The 22,242-nt window shown below is 42.9% G+C and overlaps 2 protein-coding genes across 5 annotated transcripts in view; one reads left to right on the top strand and one right to left on the bottom strand.

Annotated features, from left to right (window-relative positions):
- tns3 (tensin 3) overlaps positions 1-12,941 on the bottom strand; it is a 52,944-nt gene extending 40,003 nt beyond the window's left edge. The window contains exons 1-6 of one of the 3 annotated variants that reach the window (XM_080440459.1): positions 12,565-12,941; positions 3,690-3,857; positions 3,330-3,380; positions 2,921-3,043; positions 2,677-2,741; positions 888-971 (exon numbers count right to left, since the gene is read on the bottom strand). In XM_080440459.1, coding sequence (XP_080296585.1) covers positions 888-971; positions 2,677-2,741; positions 2,921-3,043; positions 3,330-3,380; positions 3,690-3,839 — 473 coding nt within the window. In that variant the 5' untranslated portion in view covers positions 3,840-3,857; positions 12,565-12,941. Of the gene's footprint in view, positions 1-887; positions 972-2,676; positions 2,742-2,920; positions 3,044-3,329; positions 3,381-3,689; positions 3,861-12,564 lie in introns of all 3 variants that reach the window. The other 2 variants (XM_080440458.1, XM_080440460.1) reach the window with 2 other exon arrangements.
- ripk1l (receptor (TNFRSF)-interacting serine-threonine kinase 1, like) overlaps positions 1-22,242 on the top strand; it is a 733,201-nt gene that overhangs the window by 373,364 nt on the left and 337,595 nt on the right. The gene's annotated exons all lie outside the window — the stretch shown is intronic.

A 22,242-nucleotide genomic window follows, 5' to 3' on the forward strand; every position in this document is an offset into this window, starting at 1 on the left:
CAGGACAAAACATGACCTTGTGCTTCTCACTTGTAGGACTCCTAATAGCTGCTCAACAGCTGATCAGACCCCCTGAGCTCAACATGTTTGGCTGCTGATGCCAGCACTGACAATGTGATATGTACAGTACCATAATATAACCTTTAATAAGAAAAAATGCTTCTTTCCCAGATGTGCTCTGTGAAAATTGTACCGCTTTCAACCACTATGATTGTCATAGGTGAAAATGTTCTAACGGTTTCACATATATGAAAATATATTATCTACAAGCTCGCAATGCATCACATCGTGACGCATTGTGTGCTTGTAGATCGGTTATTTTTGCCGCATGACAGCATCGCGTGACAAAGTATAAAATAGGGCTTAAACTCAAAAATGGACCTGAGAGGGTCCTGAGGGTTAATTTAACTCTTGAGGGTAGTTAACTACTTTCTAGAGTTAAATTAACAGCGTGTTGGGATGCACTGGCTCCCAAATTACTGCAGTCACAAGAAATGTGAAGCAACAGCTTGACCCTCTGGCCCACAGTCATTGTACATAAAGAGCCCTCACTCAGTGTGAGTCATAGTGATTCACAGTGATGCAAGGGGATAGGATTACCATGGGATCCCATTTATTATCAACAATGGCTGGTCTACTAGAGGCCTTTTCAGTGGAAAAATAGGCAAACGACTCCAATACACGCAATGACTGTGGTATTGGTTCAGGTGGAGTATGGGATGAATATGGGGGGCCAGGAAACTAAGGTATTGAGGACAGATTAGCAGAACTCTTGTCATTCGACACGTAGATAATAGTAGCGTGGGACTTTATTTTGCTGTGCCGTGGTACTTTTCCCCCCGCGGCGCTAACGTAAAAAAAGGGCGTGCTCTTGTTTAGGGTCTTACCGTTTCTGAGACGGCGTCATCAGGGCCGACACCTTGTCATCGTAGTACTTCCTCATGGCGAAGCGATCCAACGCCTGATCAGCACTTTTGAGAGATCCAGGGAGAAACACATTAAGCACTCGTGGCAATTATGACTCAACGGGGAGATTACGAGGCGCTCGGCTCCTCTGTAATTGAACGGCGTTACCCCTAACATATATTAGGGCAAACTCAGACACATGCGGAACGCGCGCACACGCGTGTGTCCGAGAGGGAAGCCACGGGAGGGAAAGTAAAGCGGAGAGAGACAAGGGATTCCAGCAGAGAGGAAGACAATGCCAACCTTAAGTAAACATAGAGGGGGGATAGGAGGACGGAGTGTGTACACAGCGCTGCTATTCCGACAATACTAAAACCAACAGCCGCTGCAGCCTTTTCAACAGAGGTCTCCCTCTCTCTTCTCTCTTCCATTCTCTCTCTCTTTATCATCCATTCCAGTGTTAAATCAGTCTCTTTGTTTCGTCTATCTCTTCCTCTACCTCTTTATCTACTCTATCTTTTTGTCTCGCCGTTACCTGCCGCGACCCCTGTAACCCCGTGTTTAACCTCCCTCGGCCGGACACAAAACACTGGGGAAGGGGGTGAAATGGGTAGCCTTGGCCGATGTGTATTCCCAATCATATTGGGCCTACAGTATGTGTGCAGGTAGGATCTACACCAGTGGTTCTCAAACTTTTTCATTGTCAAGGACCCCCAAAATGATACGTATTTGGCCGTGGACCCCCATCTCAAAATATGTTGTTCCAGGGACCCCGAGAAGCAAAGATTTTAGTTACAAATGTTTGCTTTAAATATATATATATATATATATTCAAAGATTTGCACACATTTTCACGATTTTTCAAAAATAGCAGATCTACAAGCTCATAGGGCGGCACTCGGTGCCGCGCTATGAGCTTGTAGATCTGCTATTTTTGAATAGCCAAAGTATAAAAGGGGTAAAGGGGTTGAAATGATTGTGACGCTTTATTAACAAATTTTGCTGGGGACCCCCTGATACCCCCCTCAAGGACCCCATTTTGAGAACCAATGATCTACACCATATCTACACAGGCACATACGACCAAGGCAGAGAGAAAAACTACAAAAAAAGCCCAACAATTCATTGCCTTTTGCTTGTGGACTGTACAGGAGGTCTTCATGAAGCTTTGTCTTTGTGCGTTTGTTTGTTTGTTTCACAGAAAATCTGAAGAGTTCTCTGTCATTGTTTATCCTCCTGTAAAACTGACATCTTCAATGAAAATTATGTGAAAATAAAATGAAGCTTTGTCTCTAAATGTTTGCCACCATTCTTGACTTTAGAGATTAGGAAATTCACATCTTCTCAATCTCTACTAACGAGAAGTTTTTTTTAGGTACTTTCAAATTAAATAACAATTGTGCCCATAAGCTATTATTGTAACCAAAATGGATCTAGGCTGATTCATGTAATTCTGTAAGGGATGATTCATGAGTTGAATTGTGTGGTTTTCCTTAGATTTTTGAATGGAATGGCTTTTCTTTGACTCACTTTCTGACTCACTGTGACCCTGAATTAAAAGTGACAAAATGGTTCAGTAGTGGTTGAGTAATGAGATAGCTTGCGGTCGACACGATGTGTCCTCTCAAAAATGCTGCGGATCTCTGTTGATACGCTTGGCTGCAAACACTTGAGCAGGACAAACCGCTCATAAATCCTCATCAGATAGAAAGGGAAGCGAGCAAGTCATTCTGACAAGGCTGAGAGAACATGGGACATGGCGGCAATTACCTGGCAGATACGTCCGTGAAATGCACGAAGGATGAGATGACCACACCGATTCTGCCTTTGCCACCCTAAAAATTAGACAGGAGAGGAGATGACTATACTGCAGTTGCAGCCTTTGGCCATAAATACATTTTTTTTTTTTTTTGTACAAAAAGGGACTCTTAAAAATGTTTCAATAATTATGCATGAGATGATATTCTCTTCAGTGGTCAATTTTAGAATACGGGTGAAACCTGCAGATGCTCACCCTGCAGTGTATGACCACCACATGTAGAGGGTCAGCGTTGAGCCAGCTCTCCATGGCCTTACAGATAGTGCAGATCTTATCCAGTGGGGGAGCGTGTAGGTCAGGCCAGCCAGTGTCCAGGGTCTACAAACACAGCAGCAGTCAGCAAGCATAGCAAAACGACAATGTCTCTCTATGCATTTAAAGACGAGTCCTATGTCCATCAAACAGGAACAGTCACCTGATCCCATAGCGTTCGTTATCTAGAATTGGTCAAATACTATTGACCATATTCATCACAACAGTGTGGGAATTAGGTATGACGTAGGAGATTTGGATGAAATGTATTGATTTGTGGACTTTATCTTGTCATGATTGGTTTGTCCTGATTCACTCATCCAACTATTTGATCAGTTCATTTCAAACTTACCTTGGGGTTCATTCTGGTGAGATCATGTCTTTTCTCTGACAGATTGATAATCTAAAGAAGAAATACAACACAGTTAAACATAAAGAAATGTTTTTCTGATGACTCCTGATTGATAACAAAAAGCTACCACCGTCCTAGACAGAGACATTACGGTCAAGCACCAATGTGCTTACATCAATCATGAAGAATGATTGATATATTGAAATTCTTTATTAGGAATAGCCCCTTGAGATGTAGCATTTCGTTTTAGAGGGGATCCTAGGTACATGATACACTTTATGTTGATTTGATGCTTTGTCCTACAGTACATGTGGCTTTAAAGGTGATATCACGACGTGCAAAGCACGGACAGGCACTGACCAGGTAGTTGTCCGCATGTTTGGACTTGAGCATTCGTGTGACATCCTTCAGGTTGTGCAGGTAGATCTCCTCGGAGCACGCACGGGGGAAGGACACGGCAATGATACGTTCAGTGATGTACGTCAGGTCAAGTTCATATCCTTCCTCCATCCTTGAAATTCAGTCTTTCTGCTGAAACACACAGGAGTAAAACATGTAAATAGCCCCTTCAATTTCCTCCCCCCCTAGTATATGCAATGCAAGAAGTGACTTCATAGTCATGTCATGTATGTCAATATTTGACAGTCAAAAGTCCCCGGCTTCAGTCGCTGTGTGACAAGTTCATTGTGGAGATCTTGAGTGTGAAATCAATGCCACATTGTGAGAGATAAAGATTATTTGTTTACACAGCAACAGTCCATCTGCACAACACATCCCCCGGTGCTCTGAATGTCTCCGAACTACTGTAATGCCAACAACAACACAACATCAAAACGTCTGTTTTTCTATTTGACTTGAAATAACATTTCTTACTCCTGAACAGTACCAAACACTCAGAACAAGTCAGTAATCACACACAGTGGTACTGTCAGGCTGACAATGTAAAAGGGGAGGGGGTGTGTAAAAAAAAAAGAAAGAAAAAAAGAAAAACTTTCAAAGAATTCCAGTTGAAACCAGTTATGCGTGGCTGTGTTGTAAATCCCTGAGAGACGTGTCAGAGGTGTGTCCATGTGACCTCATGGCCATGAACTTCCTGCGTTGTTTGGACTGTTCCGTTGTGCAGTCATGTGTGATGTGGCCTTGTCTGTCAGCTGGAGCAGTGGTTCTCAACCTTTTCAGGCCGCAACCCCCCAAAATAATCATATTTGAACTGGGGACCCCCCAAAATAATCACATTTGAACTGGGGACCCCCAAAAGAATCATATTTGAACCCCCGCCCCCCCCCACCCGGACAAGCACTTGGAATTGTAGGAGTTGAGGCATTTAGTTTGACTCGGTTCCACAGATAAATACTGTTAAAATAGATGATCTACAAGCTTACTGTGAGCTTGTACAGTAGATCAGCTATTTCAAAATGTGTGCCTATTTCTTATATTATTTGACCGATGTTTGACCAGTTTTTATAGTATAAGTTTGTTGATTACTTTTGTCTTTTTTCGTTTCATAAATCTTTTTTAAGTAGGCCTATTAACATTTTAAATTGTCACTTTACTGTCATCTGGGGACCCCCCCTAAAGAAATCATGTGGGGACTCCCCTGGGGGTCCCGACCCACAGGCTGAGAACCACTGAGCTGGAGAGAACATGGGAAGAGCCCTGACAACCTGCTGTTAATTTAACTTGTAACCAAATGGACCGTGTCCATTTGGTTACATTTTGTACATGCTCAGAGATTACGTCTGTACAGTTACAAATGGATGAATGAAACACTGAGGGTTTTTACTGTGTAGAAGTTACTGAAAAAGGATCGGCATAACTTTTATGGTTCAACTTTTGGTGGCTTGTTCGATGGAATAGGATCAAATCAAAACCTGGTGCCTGGTGGCTCAGCCAGTCAGTGCACAGACCATATGCTCCTTGTGAGGCCCCGGGGTTGAGTCTGACCCCCGCCATGTGTCATATAATGTCAACTCTCTGGAATCCTGTCTCTCTGCACCAGTGGTTCTCAAACTTTTTAATGTCAACGACCCCCAAAATGATAAGTATTTGACCGTGGACCCCCCCATCTTGTTCCAGGGACCCCCCCAGAAGCAAAGTAAAGAAGTAAAAATGTTCGCTTTAAAATAATATATATATTCGAAGATTTGCACACATTTTTAAGATTTTTCAAAAATAGCATGAGCTTGTATATCTGCTATTTTTGAATAGCTAAAGTATAAAATAATAGTTAAATTGGTTAAAATGATTGTGACGCTATGTTAACTACTTTTGCTGGGGACTCCCTGGTACCCCCCCAAGGACCCTTTGGGGCCCCCGGACCCCACTTTGAGAACAAATACTCTACACAAAATCTTAAATCCAAAAGTTATATTCACACACACACACACACACACACACACACACACACACACACACACACACACACACACACACACACACACACACACACACACACACACACACACACACACACACACACACACACACACACACACACACACACACACACACACACACACACACACACACACACACACACACACACACACACACACGAAAAGTAACTTCCGTCCTTCTTCGCTCACGTGGATTGTTTGTTGTGATTAACTGTTCGGAAGGGTGGCCGGTCTAGGGTGGAGAATGTGAGAGAACGTTAATTAAAGTCTGAATTGACTGCAGGCTAGTACAGCCTGACACTTTGAAGGACTCCAGAGAGAGAGAGAGAGCCGTAAACCTGGGGCCGTGTAGTGTACCCAGGGCTTAAACCAGTCCTCAGAGAGGAATGAAAGAGCCTATGTGTGAGGAGGTCATCACTAGGGGAAACGGGCTGAATGTGTGTGTGTGTGTGTGTGTGTGTGTGTGTGTGTGTGTGTGTGTGTGTGTGTGTGTGTGTGTGTGTGTGTGTGTGTGTGTGTGTGTGTGTGTGTGTGTGTGTGTAGGGGCTGCTGGGTCATCGGTAGCCTGTTGAAACGGATAGTGGTGTTAGTATATTTCCCCGGAGAGTTTAGAGTAAAACAAAAACTGTCGACTAATGGGAAATGAATGAACAGGCCAGCCAACACTTGAGGTCTGTGTGTGTTTCTATGGGGGCGGAGGTGTGGGACGGAATCTGGATGTTTTGGCACTGCAACCAGAGAGAAGCGTGCACAGACATTATTATTCAACCTCAGAGTGACCCAAAGTCATAAGGTAATGTTAATGAACGCGACTTGAATATTTATTTACTTTGTACTATTGGCAAAATATTAACAGTGAAACCTACACTTGAGCTGCCTTCAATTCAAACAAATGTCTATCAGAGGAGATGGGAATATTTAAATATTTTAAATGTTCAGTTCTTTGTGTAAATGTTTGATATATTGCTGTAAGTTGTAACTTTTTGTACTGCTGATACTCTGAACAGGGCTCCCTCGTAAAATAATCTTGTATCTCAATGGGATTTTCACCTCTATGAATAAAGGTGAAATAAAAATAGAAAATAAAATACTGGTTATTGAAAATATATGCCTTTTTTCCCTAATGACATTTCTATAAACAATTCAGATGTCCTGAGCTTAAATGTATATCCTTTCCCAGCGAGACCTCTTCTTTCTGTGTCTCATCACTCAAGCAAACAAGGACGACTTGCCCCAGCTTGCACTGCAGATAATTGGTGTTTAATTTGCGCTGAGTGCTTTTGTTCCTGGTTCGAGGCACGGCGTTAGTCCACAAAGACCGCAACGCAAGGCAGTGCCAAGGATCTCAAAGCAAAAGCCCACCCATGGCACTGTGAGAGAGAGCATGGCTGGCAGAGGGAGAGAGGGTAGGCAGCGAGATTCCAGAAAGTGGGTTGCCAGATCTACTGTGAACAAGCTGCGACAGGTTTACTGGGTCAGGATGCTGGGGGATTAGGGTGTGTCTGGCTCCCCCCATCTCAGACACGTACCCTGCAGGTAAGAAGAGCTCGGCTAGGCTGCGTGGGTGCCGTTAAGGGTGCTTTACACTTTGTTGTGCGCGCCAGTGTAGCGCTTGTAGATCGGGGCTATGTTTTCGTTGCGTGACACAGCGTGCAAACAGGCATAAATCAGGCATTAGCCAGGTAAACATGCATGACCATCAGTAAGACACGGATTCGGGATGCTTCCCAGCACGGCTTTCGGTCCACAGCACTGACAAATAAATCCAACTTCAAGTACATTTCCTTCGCAAGTGGAAATAAAGTGACAGCAAGGACAGAATGCCATGTTTACAGCATGGTCCACAAGATGAAAGAAAAGAGAATGCTATTAGGAAAACATTACATTCTGTAGCAACGAGAAGCAAACTGTTTCACTAGCAAGAAACTGAAACACTGTTTGTCAGTGTTGAATTCGTCGACTAAAACTATGACGAAAAATTTTCGTCAACTACCTTTTTTCACTGACGAAAACTAAATAAAAAGTGATGACTAAAACTAAGACTAAATATATTGACATTTTCGACAACAAATAAAAACTAGAGTAAAATGTTAGGGAGGGACAGGTGGAGAAGAGATCCAGTAGAACTAAAAGACAAGTCATTTTATGTTTGGTTGCGCTCGGGTGTTGCGCTCTGAAAATAGCAGATCTACAAGCTGCGACGCGTTGCGAGCTTGTAGATCTGCTATTTTCAGCATGCAACCAAGTGTAAAATCAGCCATTACAGACGCCACCAAGGCACCGACAAAATACATTTTAGTCAACTATAATCTTATGATATTTAGCCGACTAAAACTAGACTAACAGTAAAACATTTCAGATGACTAAAATATGACTAAAACTAAATGGAATTTGATTCAGAAGACTATGACTAAAACTGAATCAAAATGTGCTGTCAAAATCAACACTGCTGTTAGTACGCCTCCAAGAACTGACGACGGCTCAATCATGTGACCATGGGGATGACTTCATTTGGTTGTTTTCATTCTGGAGCTGTGGTGACAACAGTTGGCAAAAACCATGCATACTTGCCCTTCACAAATAATAAAAGTCATCTGAACCGATGGTCGAGCCCCAGCAACCGAATCCGTTTACGCAAAAGTTTGTTTGTGTGTCATTAGACCGGTTGCTACATGTCTTCTGGTTGACTGGCTACATTTTCCATTACACAGTACGGTGTGGTTATAATCATGCAGACTGTTTTTGTGTATGTGTACTCTTTTTTTTTTTTCAAAGACGGTACATGAGAGAAAACACAGTATTGGGTTGGGAAAGGGAGAGGGCTTTAGTCATGTGAGGAAAAGAAAAAAAAGAAAAAAAGAAAAAGGCAATGAAAAAGCTTAGGGTGAGGGAAGCACTTAATCTTTTAAAGACAGTGTTTAAAACCATGAGGCGCGGATACAATTCTATATGCTGCAGTGTTCACGACAGTACAGCCCGTATATTAATAATGTACTGCACTGGTATGTATTCAGAAGGAATCTCATATCTCTGAATCAATACCTGCCATCACGCGCTGCACAAGAGCCCAATTCCAAAATTGGAATATTGTACAAAATAGGAACAGTTCCAATAATGAGAAAACATGTTCAGTAGATTTTGATCAACGAAATCAAAGTGTAGACTTCCTTTACCTTTACATCAATGCAGTGTGACTAGAAGTTAGTTTATGTCACAATGTGTCTAAGTGAAAGTTTTCAAAACTTGACATAGAAAAACTAGAGCGTATCCAGAGAAACTAGAGCATATCCACTATAAGGGTGCACATATGAAAGCAATCAACGATTCCTTTGCCCTATCCCCGGACTCAACGAACAAACTGAATTGCTCCTCTCGGCTCTTTCACATTCATGATTGACAGCCTATGGCAGACGCATCCATTTTAGGGCTAGTTGGATATTTTTCATGGTTTCATTCAAACTAAAATTTTGTGTCTGTGGTGAAAAAGAGAGCACACCGAAGGAAGTAGAGTAAGTACCCGCACCCCAGCAAATGCTGCCAAAACCCTTGTCACAACTAAAACACAAACTGCATAATGTTCTGTAGTACCAAATCTGTGTTTCTAGAAAGCAATAATTGACTTACTGCCAGGGGGTTGATATGACTACTCCAGCCCAGTGGTGGAAAAAGTACTCAAATGTTTTACTTAAGTAAAAGTATCAATACTGCAATGTAGAAGTACTCTGTTACAAGTCAAAGTCCGGAATTCAAAACTTACTTGAGTAAAAGTACAAAAGTATTGGTATCAAAATGTACTCAAAGTACCAAAAGTAAAAGTACTAAAATGTTTGAAGATCTACAAGCTCACAAAGCGTCGCATTGCGACGCGTTGTGAGCTTGTAGATCGGGTATTTTCAAATAGCCTAGGTTTAAAATAGGGCTAAAGTGGTTAATGTATGTTTTATAATGTAATAATGTATATCTGCAAAGTAACTAGTAACTAAAGTTTTCAAATAATTGTAGTGGAGTAAAAGTACAATATTTGCCTCTGAGATGTAGTGGAGTAGAAGTAAAAGTACTGAAAACTGGAAATACTCCAGTAAAGTCAAAGTACCTCAAAATTGCCACTTAAGTACAGCACTTGAGTAAATGTACTTAGTTACTTTACACCACTGACTCCAGCCCAGCATGAGAGAGTTGGCTCTGCTCTGAAGCGAGTCAAGAAGCAGCCATTCGTAGTCCACCGTCTCCCTGGGAGTCACTGTGCTCGGTGCAGCCACAGGGAGAGATTAATGATCTCCTAAGCTGTTTGTCTTCAACCTTGAGTAACACCTAAACTGCCATAAATGCTTCAGGAAGTCTGGCTGCCTTTGGGAAGAAGACTGGTGGGATGGAATGTTTTGCTGAAGAAACCATGCATTTTAGGATTTTGTTTCTTCTGCACAGCACATGAAATGTCATATTCATTCATTCAGATGTTCACACATCCAGTAGATGAAATAAACATAACAAGGGCCCTTTTTTCCCCTTTCAAATAGATTGAAGCCCTTCCTATCATATGTAAACTGTAACCTTCTGGCTCCATTTTTACAATTTCAGAGTTAGGAGTCTGGATTTGACTGTGAAGGCTCCAGTCTGTATGTAGCATTCAGATCTGATTGCCATGTAATAACTTTAATTCCATCAATCTCATGGTCAAAAAGACAAACAACTGTTGTGTGCCCTCATACTTGGCATGGATTTAAAACAGTTCCCTGTGTGCTGTCTCTGGGATAACATCTCTACACGGTGACATAACAGGCTGGCTCAAGGGCAGCAGGGAGACGACGAGGCCACAGTTTGTTCTGTCTGTTTCCTGTCAGGGGCTCTCTGTGCGTTTACGCTGTGGTTTTGACGCCCATTCAACACCAAGGGACCGAAATAAACAAAACCGTGGAATCTATTGAGAAAGAAAAAAAAGCCACGGGACAGGGGGTGGTGGTGGGGGGCAGGGTATTTTTAGCTACGTTTATTTAGTAATCCTGGAACTCAAACGTATATTTGTCCCATTCGTTTTCATGAGATATTTTGAAGGGAATAAAAACGAGAGAGAGAGCCCTGGCTTGGAGTCAATCTGCACACCCACTAGGCTCCTAAAGGACCTCCCTAATTACCGCTTTCAATCCCAAGGTCATAGAGGAATGCGTTCCAAAATGGATTATGCTCCCACTCTCGCTCTTTTGCTCATTCTCTCTATCCCTCTTTTTGTCTCTCCCCCGCTTCATAGCGCGTCTTTCTCTCTTTCTTTACTTGTTTCCCTTTCTTTCCCTCTGCATTTCATGCCCACTTTCTCTCTCTCTGTCTTTCTCTCATTCTCCCTCCCGCTCCTGGTCTCCTTCACCCCATTTAATGGCTTACACATGTTGGCTGAGTGGCTGCAAGGCATTGCAGTGACAAAGTGAAATGGCCCAGTGTTCCGTCCCCATGCTGTTCCTGAGGGCTAGATCAGAGTGTTCTGCTTACAGTACACAACCCCAGCCCTCTGCCACAACCCACCTGTCCAGACCGCAGTATCAGGGTCCCCCATTCATCTGTCGCTCTGCCGCCTATTATCAAAGCAGAGATAGAGGTATAGAAAGGGAACAATTGACCCTTTTGGTTCCCCCGAAGTTTCTTTGAGAACTGTTAAGACACACATTTGTTTACCCTCCTCCAGAGGCAGATATCGTCCGTACTCAAGATCAACCGTGACCTTAAAATAGAACAAGCGAGGAAAAAGCTATAATTGCTACTTCAAAGTTTTTGTTTTTTTTCCTCTCTCCTATCTCAGTTAGGTCTGTAATTAAAGCTAATCTTAAAAGATTTTAGCAGGCGAAACGCTCATAACAACCCACATGGTTTATGTTGTTTGAAAGAAAAGGTGTGCGGGAGGAGGGCATAAATGCAGGTGTGCGTCCGATTCCAGACTGGCAGCCAGGGGGGGAAGGGGGGGGGGGGGGGCAAGGCTCAGGTAAGGAAAGGCTGTAGCTGCTGTGATGTCACGGGACGCTCATACATGTCATCAACAATGGCTGCCTGAGAGCCCAGAGGCCCCGAATACCGCGCAGCAGCTGTAGCTCAAGAAACACAGAGACTTGTTCTTAATCTTTTTCCATCGTTTTTTCTCCCCGACAACAAAGCTGCTCACACAGTCAACACGAGAGAAAAGAGGGCTTCTGTTTCTATTGGAGTTCTATGAAGTTGTTTTATGGAGCGATAGGCTCCCCACACAAGAACGACGCCATATGTTTCACATTATAAGGGTCTCCAAGTCCAAAGCAGCAAGGAGCCCCCCACATCATGGCAGAAAAACGGAGGCAATTATACTAAAAGAGTATTCCTCTGTGATAATGGTATAATGATTCATCATGAACAACGCCGTCTTATTATAACTAAATAAACAAATCAAAAACAGCACAACACACAACCTCGTCACTGTGAATGACTCCCATCTCTGTCTCCAGAATCACACTAGGTCTTGTGTGCTATCGCACACGCACACGCACACACACACACACACACACACACACACACACACACACACACACACACACACACACACACACACACACACACACACACACACACACACACACACACACACACACACACCTTTAGTAGGACTCAGAGCCAAGGTAAATACAGAGGGCAATGCCCATTTTGCAGTTTGAATAAATCATGGAACTGAGTGAGCAACAGGCTATAAAGAGGCAAAAACTTAAGAGAACTTTTCCAGACTGTACAAAGTCCTAATCCTGCCTTGAAGTGCTGACCAGCGCCACTCTGAAACCTTCCCTGCAAGTGAATGATATACAGTATTAGCTGCAAACACCATGCCTTACCTTTCAAACTGAAAGCCCAGGACTTTGATTCTTCCCCTTGTCCCCCCTGATTTCCTTTGTCAATCAGTGCTGAAAGAGAGAGAGAGAGGGAGGTATAAAGTCCTTAGTCAAAGATCCGTGGGCCCGTCACACAGGCTTAGTGGGGGCTGAGAGCCTCATTCTTTCCTCTGCTGGAATGTGCTTGCAGGCTGATCAGAGGCACTTCTGGCGAGCTCACTTTTGTCCCAGCTGCCTCAGACTATTCTCCCAGGCTGCTGCTGTGGCTGCTGCTGCTAAAATGGAAGCCCTAGCTCTCTCTGTTCCTGAACTGCTGTTGCTGCTGCTCAACCCCCCCAACAAACTTCCTCCAGTCGAGGCTGCTGGCTGCTTGCTGCCTGGCCGCTAGAGCCGCCACAAGTCCTGGCATGGGACAGTCCTCCCACTGAGAACCTCCCCTTGATCCCTCCCCTTCTCACTACCTTCCCTCTAGTCTCTCTACCCCTCTCCTTCTTCCTCTCTCTTTAACACACACACACACACACACACACACACACACACACACACACACACACACACACACACACACACACACACACACACACACACACACACACACACACACATACACACACACACACATTAATGTTATTTTGTTTTTACAGTATCTTGAACATTTCAGTCACATTTCAAAGAAGGGCAAAAAGGTGAAAGGAAAGAGGCAAACTTTTGAGAATCAACCTGTGTGATTTTGATTCCTTAAACTTGCTTAGTGCACATCACTGCATGAATAGGCTACTTGTTAAGAACAATTACGGACACACACACACACACACACACACACACACACACACACACACACACACACACACACCAGAATGAGCTCTTTGTTTTTTTGTTTTCAGTTCATGAGCTCTAGGCTAATCACAGGATCCATCAGCAGTCTACATTTTTACAGTGCAAATTAGAAGTCACAGCTCTTCACGCAGTTCTGTGCCTACTGCCTAGTCTAATGGTCATTTTATAGAAGTACAAACACCACCTAAAACACATTGAAAGACCTCTAGCCATTTGTCAGTGTCTTGTAGGCCAGTGGTTCTCAACCTGTGTGCCGGGGCCCACTGGTGGGCCGCGGGTGTATTGCAAATGGGCCCCCAAATAATTGGCAAAACAGTAAGATATGAATGAAAAAAAAATTATAAAAAAATCACAGTATTTTTTCTTTCAAATCTTGAAAGATGAGTTTTCATTGTTATACCGATGAAGAATGATTGATGACCGATTGATTGATCATTAAAATAAACATGCACTGAAAATGCACCATTCTTCTCCTTATGGATGCAGCAAGACAAGAGTGGGCACTAGAAATGTGAAAATGGCAAATTTTCCAATTATTTTCCATTATGCTTTGTAAAATGGTCTGAAAACATGTAAAGTAATAGCTTATGCATGATTTGAACATGCACGGTATATCATTATCTATATATCTATCAGACCTGAAAGTTTACCCTTCAACTTATTGTTGCCATAAGGCTATCCACAGGTTTTGTAGCCATTTGTAACAATTCTTAGGTCTTAGGTCAAATATTACGTCTTAGACTCTTAAATGTCAAATGTTCAAGCATGTAGGCTATATTTGACCTTATTTCAGATCATTTTCTAACGCATACATTATTTTATTTCTTTTGGAGGGGGGGGGGCTTTTTGGCTTTTATTTTTGTCTAGATTACAGTAGAGACAGACAGGAAACAGGGAGAGATGGGGAGAGACATGCGGCAAAGATCGTCGGGAACGGGACTCGAACCCCCGATGCGCTGTCAGGCTACATGGGAGCCTAGGTGCCCGGGACCGCAACGCCAGCAGTGAGCAGTCCGGGCCATTTCTATACATTTTGAAAAAAAATCTAGATATGAAAATGTCTATGATAGTCTCGATCCAAGGCTATGGTGCTCAGACTTCTCAGGTGCATTACATTTTGTGTGCGTTACATTTTACTACGTGGTTCTCAACCTTTTCAGGCCGCGACCCCCCAAAACAATCATATTTGAACTGGGGATCCCCCCACCCTTATCCCACATATACATATTGTGAAAATAGCCAATCTACAAGCTCGGCTACTTTAAAAAATGTTGCCTCTTTCTTATATTATTTGACCATTTGGCCAATGTTTGATCAGCTATTATAGTATAGTTTGCTGATTACTTGATTTTTTCCCCTAGGTATTAAAAAGGTCTTCAAGGCATTTTTTTTAATAAATCATGTGGGGACCCCCCTGGCCCTGGGGCTCCCGACCCACAGGTTGAGAACCACTGTTTTACTGCAGCCTACCTACCTTCATTGTGCATGATGATGACCTCTGGCATTCTGTATATCGGCTTGTTTGTTTGACAGTGTTGGAGTTGGATTGCATAACGTGTCATTTGTCTCTTGTCTGAAGGAATGACTTGTTTAATTATTTACGGCCCAAACATTCCAACACTCCCTGAACTATTCCATGGACTATTCCATGTCATACAGGCAGCAATCTTCACAACACAAAGGCGAATATGCCAGTTACGTTGTTTAACTGTGTTTAAGACTAAAATATCTTATACATTTTACCTTTTTTGCTTCATTATGAATATGTGTGACAGCAAACATCAGGTCTTGCCCTCCACGCTAACGTGTTCACTGTGCGGCCTTTCTCCAAACCTTACCTCACCCCTAGCTGTAGAATACAACTCTCGTAGACGGATTTATGATTCTGACGTTTTCAATCTACGAGAGTTGTAGGGTTCACGCCCCATGGAGACAGGGACTTTCTGCACTATGCCCCGTAGACACTCCAAACATGTACAAATTGAAAATTAAGGTGCTTAACCCCAAGCCTCGAATGTTAACTGTCTCTACGCGGTAGTAGTTAAATGTAATAATCCATATCTTTCAATAAAGAAGTGTTTTAATGCCGTCTGTGGCCGATTCTGTCAAAAGTTCCCAATGGGCGGTAGTGACGGGGCGCATCCGGTGAAACCCGGAATTACACTAAATGTAAACAGGAAGTAAACGAGGGTGAAAAAATGGCATTCGGCCATAAACGACATTAAAACACTTATTTATTGAAAGATATGCATTATTACATTAAACTACTACCACGTAGAGACATTTAACATTAAGTGCTTGCGGATAAGCACCTTTATTTTCAATTTGTACATGTTTGGAGTGTCTACGGGGCATAGTGCAGAAAGACCCTGTCTCCATGGGGCGTGAACCCTACAACTCTCGTAGATTGAAAACGTCAGAATCATAAATACGTCTACGAGAGTTGTATTCTACAGCTACCTCACTCCAGGTGGGCCGCTTGAATGATCCTAAAACCATGTCAATTAGCGCCATCTAGAGGTATAAGTGGGTGTTGCGTCATAAAACAAAGTCATCGTTTTGGGACCACTGGCCACTGGCCAGCTATATGCGCCATTTTTTACATTTTGCATTATTACGGCCAGAAAAATACAACTGTAATAATCATAATAATTAAACAAATATAAAAGCGTACTGCGGGTTTTTGTTCACCACTGAAAGTGTTCATAATTCCCATTCTATTGGCAACTAAAAACAGATGTCTTCTCTCTTCATAAACTATTGTCAATTATCATTTCAAATCAGAAAGTTCTACATACCCCTAAACACAGTTACTCTTCTTAATTCTTACCCTATAGTTGGGTAGCCACTATCTGAACAAACACAGCAGGACAGACCAAATATCTGATCTATTCTATAACCTTGTGATTAGCATAAACACTACATGATTGGATGTCACGATCATGATAAATAATTGCAAATTAATTGTGTTTTGGGCATTGAACATTGGAACATGCAAAAAAAATACATTCTGTTTGGCTTGCAATAAACTCAAATAATTGCAGTCAGTCGATTATGTAATAATTGTGACGGGCCTAACCACCCTATAATTATCTTCAGACATGGGAATCATATTAGGAACTCAATATAAAACACTTGGCGAAACAAAAAGCACAATTTTGGCTCTAGTTCATTCACTGTACACTATATGATCCACACCATATGGCTGCTGTAGCATGCTGAACATCAATCTATGATTGGTAGATAGCCTACATACTGCTTATTGTCTCCGCCAGCCGCCAGGCCAAAAGGCATGGCATAGACCGCCGAAGTCTGACGTCATTTACACATCCTTTGTTTGTCTACCTGGTTCGCAGTTTTCCACCCCCGTTCTGAATCCCATAGACGTATTTAATATCGCGTCAAATAAGAACTGTGTTCCAAAAATAAACAAATGACCCCGGCGTGTTGACTCTTATGGATATGAAGCATCAACTGACGGTGAGAAAACGCTAATGTTACTTCCGCCGAATTAGTTACATTTTCGCCAGAAACAGACTGTATCAAATATAAGTGACTGACTATCATAAACGATACAGAACCCCCTCCCTGACAATAACGCCGACACGCGGTGTTTATTTTTGGACCACAATTCTTATATGAGACGATTCTAAGATGACCCAATGTTATTCTCCATAGAGAAATTACTTCCGCAAACCTGGGGATGAACGAGTCACGTCAGGACTTCGGTGCTCTATTGGCGATAGAGTATGTTTTTCCCCCTGTCCGTCCGTCCGTCCGTGTGTCCGTGTGTGTGTCCGTCCGTCCGTCCGTCCGTCTGTGACCAGCTAATCTCTGGCACCGTTGGCTTGATCGCAGCGAAACTGTGCACACACACTCCCTGGATGCCAATTCAGAACCTCTGCCCCACATTTTTCTCATGGGCCTTTTATAGCGCCACCAGGAGGCCGATTTGTGCAAAACATCTTTTTTGACAGTACTCCTACAGATCTTGTCCAAAAAATACGCAAATCGGTACACAGTATCTCTATAGTCATTAAACGAAACGGGTCTTTCAGATTTTTCATATTCCATCCTGATTGGCTAAAAATATCTTCCAAAGTTTGCAGGAGTGCTCCATTTTGAACAAAATGCCTCAAATCATGAACATAGCATGCAATTTACGTCAAGTTTTGCACGCACATTCCCATTAGGCCGAGAAAGAAATTTGACATTTGACACCATTTGACATTTTTCAAATCAGCCTCATGGTGGCGCTATAACAGGCCGATTCGTGTTTTTACCTATAACTGCACCGATCTGTGTAAAACTTTTTATGCACACTCCCTAGAGGTCATGGAAAAACCTTTGCCCTGCATTTTTCCCATCTGCCTTTTATAGCGCCACCAGGAGGCCGACTTATGTAAAACACATTATTTTATACTACAACTTCCAATTTTATCCAAATTTCACGCAAATCGGTACACATGATCTCCATAGTCATGTGATCAAGATAGATGTGTTTGATTCTTCATATTCCATCCTGATTGGCTAAGATTGACAGCTAAAGTTTGCATTATTGGCTTGCTTTGAATAAAATTCCACAAATCATGAACGATTGCGGTCAAACTTTGCAAGCACATTCACACTATGTTGAGGAACAAATGCTACCCTTTTAACATTGGCCTGTTATAGCGCCACCAGCAGGTCTAATTTAGAAAAACGAATGTTTTTAACAAAATGCATCAAATCATGAATGTAGTCAGTGTCCGATTGTCATGCAAGGCCTAAGAAGAAATGGCACCCTTTTCACATTGGCCTATTATAGTGCCACCAGGAGGCCACAATAGCGTACCTGACCTGGCGGAGACCTGTGCTCAGAGGAGCACTTTTTCTAGTTGTTTCTGGATTCCTTGAACCATGGGGTGGTTCATCTTAAACTGTTGCCTTATGTTATAGATCAAGAAAATGAAACATATTCTAATCAATTAAACTTTATTTAAAAGCATTTTACTACATGTCAACAAGCATTTGCATAGTGGAACTTCAGAATTTCCTGAAACCGGTGGATTTATTATTATACTATTACAATATTATAGAGATATTAATCTAAGTCTAACTCAGACACCCAAACCCCCCACAGTCTAAATATAATTTAAGACAAATCTAAAGTAGGCACTGCTAGCTTCATCCAAGCTTTATTGCTAAAGTTATTGTTATTGTTGTTAAAAAAGTATATTAATCACATAGTAACCACTGGCAACAAACAAAACTACTGGTTTTACTGTTGGAAGAGAAGGTGTAGGTGTAAGAAGAAGAGTAATCAACACTGCCTCTACGAGAGCCACTCCTGGAACTGGCCGTAGTGCCAGATTAGACTAGACTGGTGCTGGACTGTTTAGAAATGAAGTCGGCCAACTGGGTCAGGGTCAGTGTTCCGCTGCGGTACTCATCCACAGTTTTTTGGTCGATGATGCCCTTGTCCAGGGAGTCCTGGATATCATACTGAGTTCCAGTTTTCCGGTCTACGATTACCAGGCGCGAAGAGCCGTCTGATCCCGTAACTGTGATCTCCTCCCACTCGCACTCCTGCTCGGACAGCTCCAGGAAGGTGTCATAGTCGATCAGCTCCCGGTGGTAGGCCTCTCTCACCGACATCTCCAAGCCTGTGTTTGGGTCCACGACCAACACCCGCCTCTTGCGGACGACGTTGGTTTTGCTCCCCTCAATTTGTTTTGGCTTCTTGTCTGTCAGCGGGAGCAGCACCAGGCCTGTTCTGGGGTCTTCAATGCACCTGTCCTTCAGCTGAAGATATGTCAGGTTCTCCTTGGTGTTGGGGTCAAAGAAGCCTTTAGTGTCATCCCCTTCGTAGGTTAGGATCCCATTCATCTCCTCGTCAAAATAACCTCTGCTGTAAGCCACTTCCACATCAATGCGGTGGCTGTGTTTGGGGTCAATTATTCCGCCACTGGCTATTTGGGCTTCCAGCAGACGGATGCCATGACCCTTCTCAATTAGATCTTTATCAATGGCCTGGAAAAGGGAGATGGTCTTTCCGGTGGCTGGGTCTTTGTATCCAGTGACAGCCTTCTCCGCAGACGCCAGTTTGTTCTTAAACTCTTTGCCCACCAGACCTCTCTTTGCAGCCTCCTCTACAGTCAGAAAGAGGTTGTTGACTGGGTCAATTATGAAACCAGATGCAGCCTGGGCCTCCAGGAGCTCCAGCGTGGTCCCTCTCATGAGCAGGCCTTCCTTCATGGCTTGGTAGAAGGGCATGGTTCGGTCATTGGCCTCATCATAGATGCCTGCAATACAGGTAGAGCCATAGAGGTAGGATTTGAGTCTGTCCTCGATGTCTTTGCTACTGAGCTTGCCCTGCTGGACCTGTTGCAAATCACTCTCATCCAACAGCTTGGAGTTGACCAGCTCTGTAATGGAAACCTCGCCACGGAGTGCCTTTACCGTCATGGGCTTTTCTGGGCCGGGGAGGAGGAGCAGGCCAGATACAGGCTCCATTCTACATTTTGACCTCAGATCATTCTGGGACTCTTGAACCATCATGGATGTCTGGGGAGACATGGGGAAACACACAGTTACAGCTACAGAGAAATGGACACATGCCACATTGGGTTGATTGCAGATATATCTTCGCTAGGTAGTATATCATTGCTGTCAGGCAGGAACCTTGTATCTCCATATTTACACTTTTTATGTTTTGTTGTATACATGTAAATTAATGCCCTACTTCATCATACTACAATGTCACACAAAAATACCCAATCTAAAAGCTCACAACGTGTTGATGGTTACCAAATGTAAAGTATTAACAAGCACTTGTGATTAAGTAATAACTACGTCGGATCAATTGGAACACAGGTTATTTTTCCTCATTTCCTGAAAAGTTACCGTTTTGTACATACAAGCTTTCCACCTGCTAGTGTGATGATATGTTTTGTGTGCTTAACAATATATGAAATGATAGTTATAATAAACAACAGTGGAGGAGAAGTGAAGTTAAGTCCTCCAGAAACGCTTTTAGAATCCACTGACATGATACAGTACATAGATATGTATTCACATTAGTTGTTAGTTGTTATGAAGTAACTATGCATGCTTATTATGAGCAGCTATATTTGCTGTAGTGAAGTGGTATAATAAATTAATGCATGCAGTATTAGCAAAAGAGTGCATGCAAATAGTAGTGCAAAGCCTAAAAAACTAATTCATTTTGTGAACATGATCATGAAAAAAAATCACACATTTTCAAAAACAACTTCCCTTAAGTATAGCCATTCATGCAAAAGCGCCAAAAACAATGCTGAATTAGTCTGGATTACTTGGAGCTAATCCGGTTAAAGCAATAAAAAAATACCTCAATGGATTGCTTTTGAGTGTTCTCTATTTCCAACTTAAGCTTTTCCCTCTCCTTTGTCAGATCTTTGATGAGAGACTGGAGATCCAGAGTTGTCCTGCTGCTGCTCTGGAGCTGGACGTGCAAGGAGGCGATCTGAGCCGAGCTCTCCCCGTCCACGCTGTCTTTGCCCAACTTCAGCTCATCTCTCTCCTGCTTCACTGCTCTCAACTCTTCTTCTAGCATCAACTTCTCCTTGGTGAAGCTCTTTGTCAGAGTCTTCAGCTTCTCGATCTCTGTGGTGTTTTCGTTCAACACGCGGCTCTCCTGGACGAGCTGCTGCTTCAGCGTCTTTAACTCCCCTGTCGCCTGGGCCAGGTGCTCTGCGGTGACCTTGTGGTCCCGACAGCTCTTGTCCAAGGCCTCCTGGAGGGCCTGCAGGTCCTGCTCATGTTTCCTGCTAGATCCGGTCACCTCCTCCTGAAGGGTCTTCAGGGTGTTGATGGTGACAGTGTGCTCTCTGCAGGTCTGGGTCATGCTCTCCAGCTCGGACTCCACCCTCTTCCTGCGTGTGAGCTCATCCTGGGCGGCCCTCTTCTGCTTCCCCAGCTCGGCTTCCATGGCATCCAGAGAGCTGTCCAGAGACTCCTTGGTGGAGTTAACCTGCATGGCAGTGGTTGTCTTCACTTCCTCCAGAGAGATGACCTGGTCTTTGTGCTGAGAGAGCTCCAGCTTGTAGCGCCTCAGCTCATCTTCCAGGAGCTCAATTTTGGTGTTCCTCATCTGAGGACAACAATACAACGTACAGATTTAATACAGTTCTCAGGTATTTGAGTAAAGCATACATATTATGTAATAAGATTCTCAGGTATTTCATATAATTCTTTAATAATGATATAGCCACTTAACCAATGAACCATTGGTTAACCATTAACCACCATTTCTAAATTATTTAAAAAATAGCCACCTAGAGAGGCAGTATTGCACAATAACAGAGAAAGGCGCTTGTTTGTTCCATGCTGCAAAAGAGTACATTTTATTGTTTGTCTTTTGAGATGATCAATTACAGTTTTAGCACCCCCCGAAGAGGCATAAGGTTATAGTGCAGGAACAAACCCTAAAAAAGAGCCTTAGTTTTTGAGATACCCCTCCCCGGGGTAGAACAAAACGGGACATTGTTTTTTCATATCTTTATGATGTCCCCTTCATGAAATGGATTGTCCCAAGTTTTACTTTTACTGCAAAAGTCATGAAATGTATCCATGAAGTGACTCATCACATAGGCAAAAAACACCTACCCTGAAAGTGGGAGTTCCAAGTAAATCCTCTGTCATTTTCTACCTGCTGGTTGTTTTTAGATCATACTTGCACAGATGGTCTACAGGTAGTGCATCCCAAAACTATCAGAATACCAATATGTGGTTCTATTGTGAATCAGCAGCCTTTTATATAAGGCCTTAAATAGGCGGAAATAGCAAAAGGTTGACTTTTCTGGGCAATACACACGTCCAACT

This window comes from Gymnoscopelus braueri, assembly GCF_963280865.1.
Source record: "Gymnoscopelus braueri genome assembly, chromosome: 10".
NCBI classification, from domain to species: domain Eukaryota; kingdom Metazoa; phylum Chordata; class Actinopteri; order Myctophiformes; family Myctophidae; genus Gymnoscopelus; species Gymnoscopelus braueri.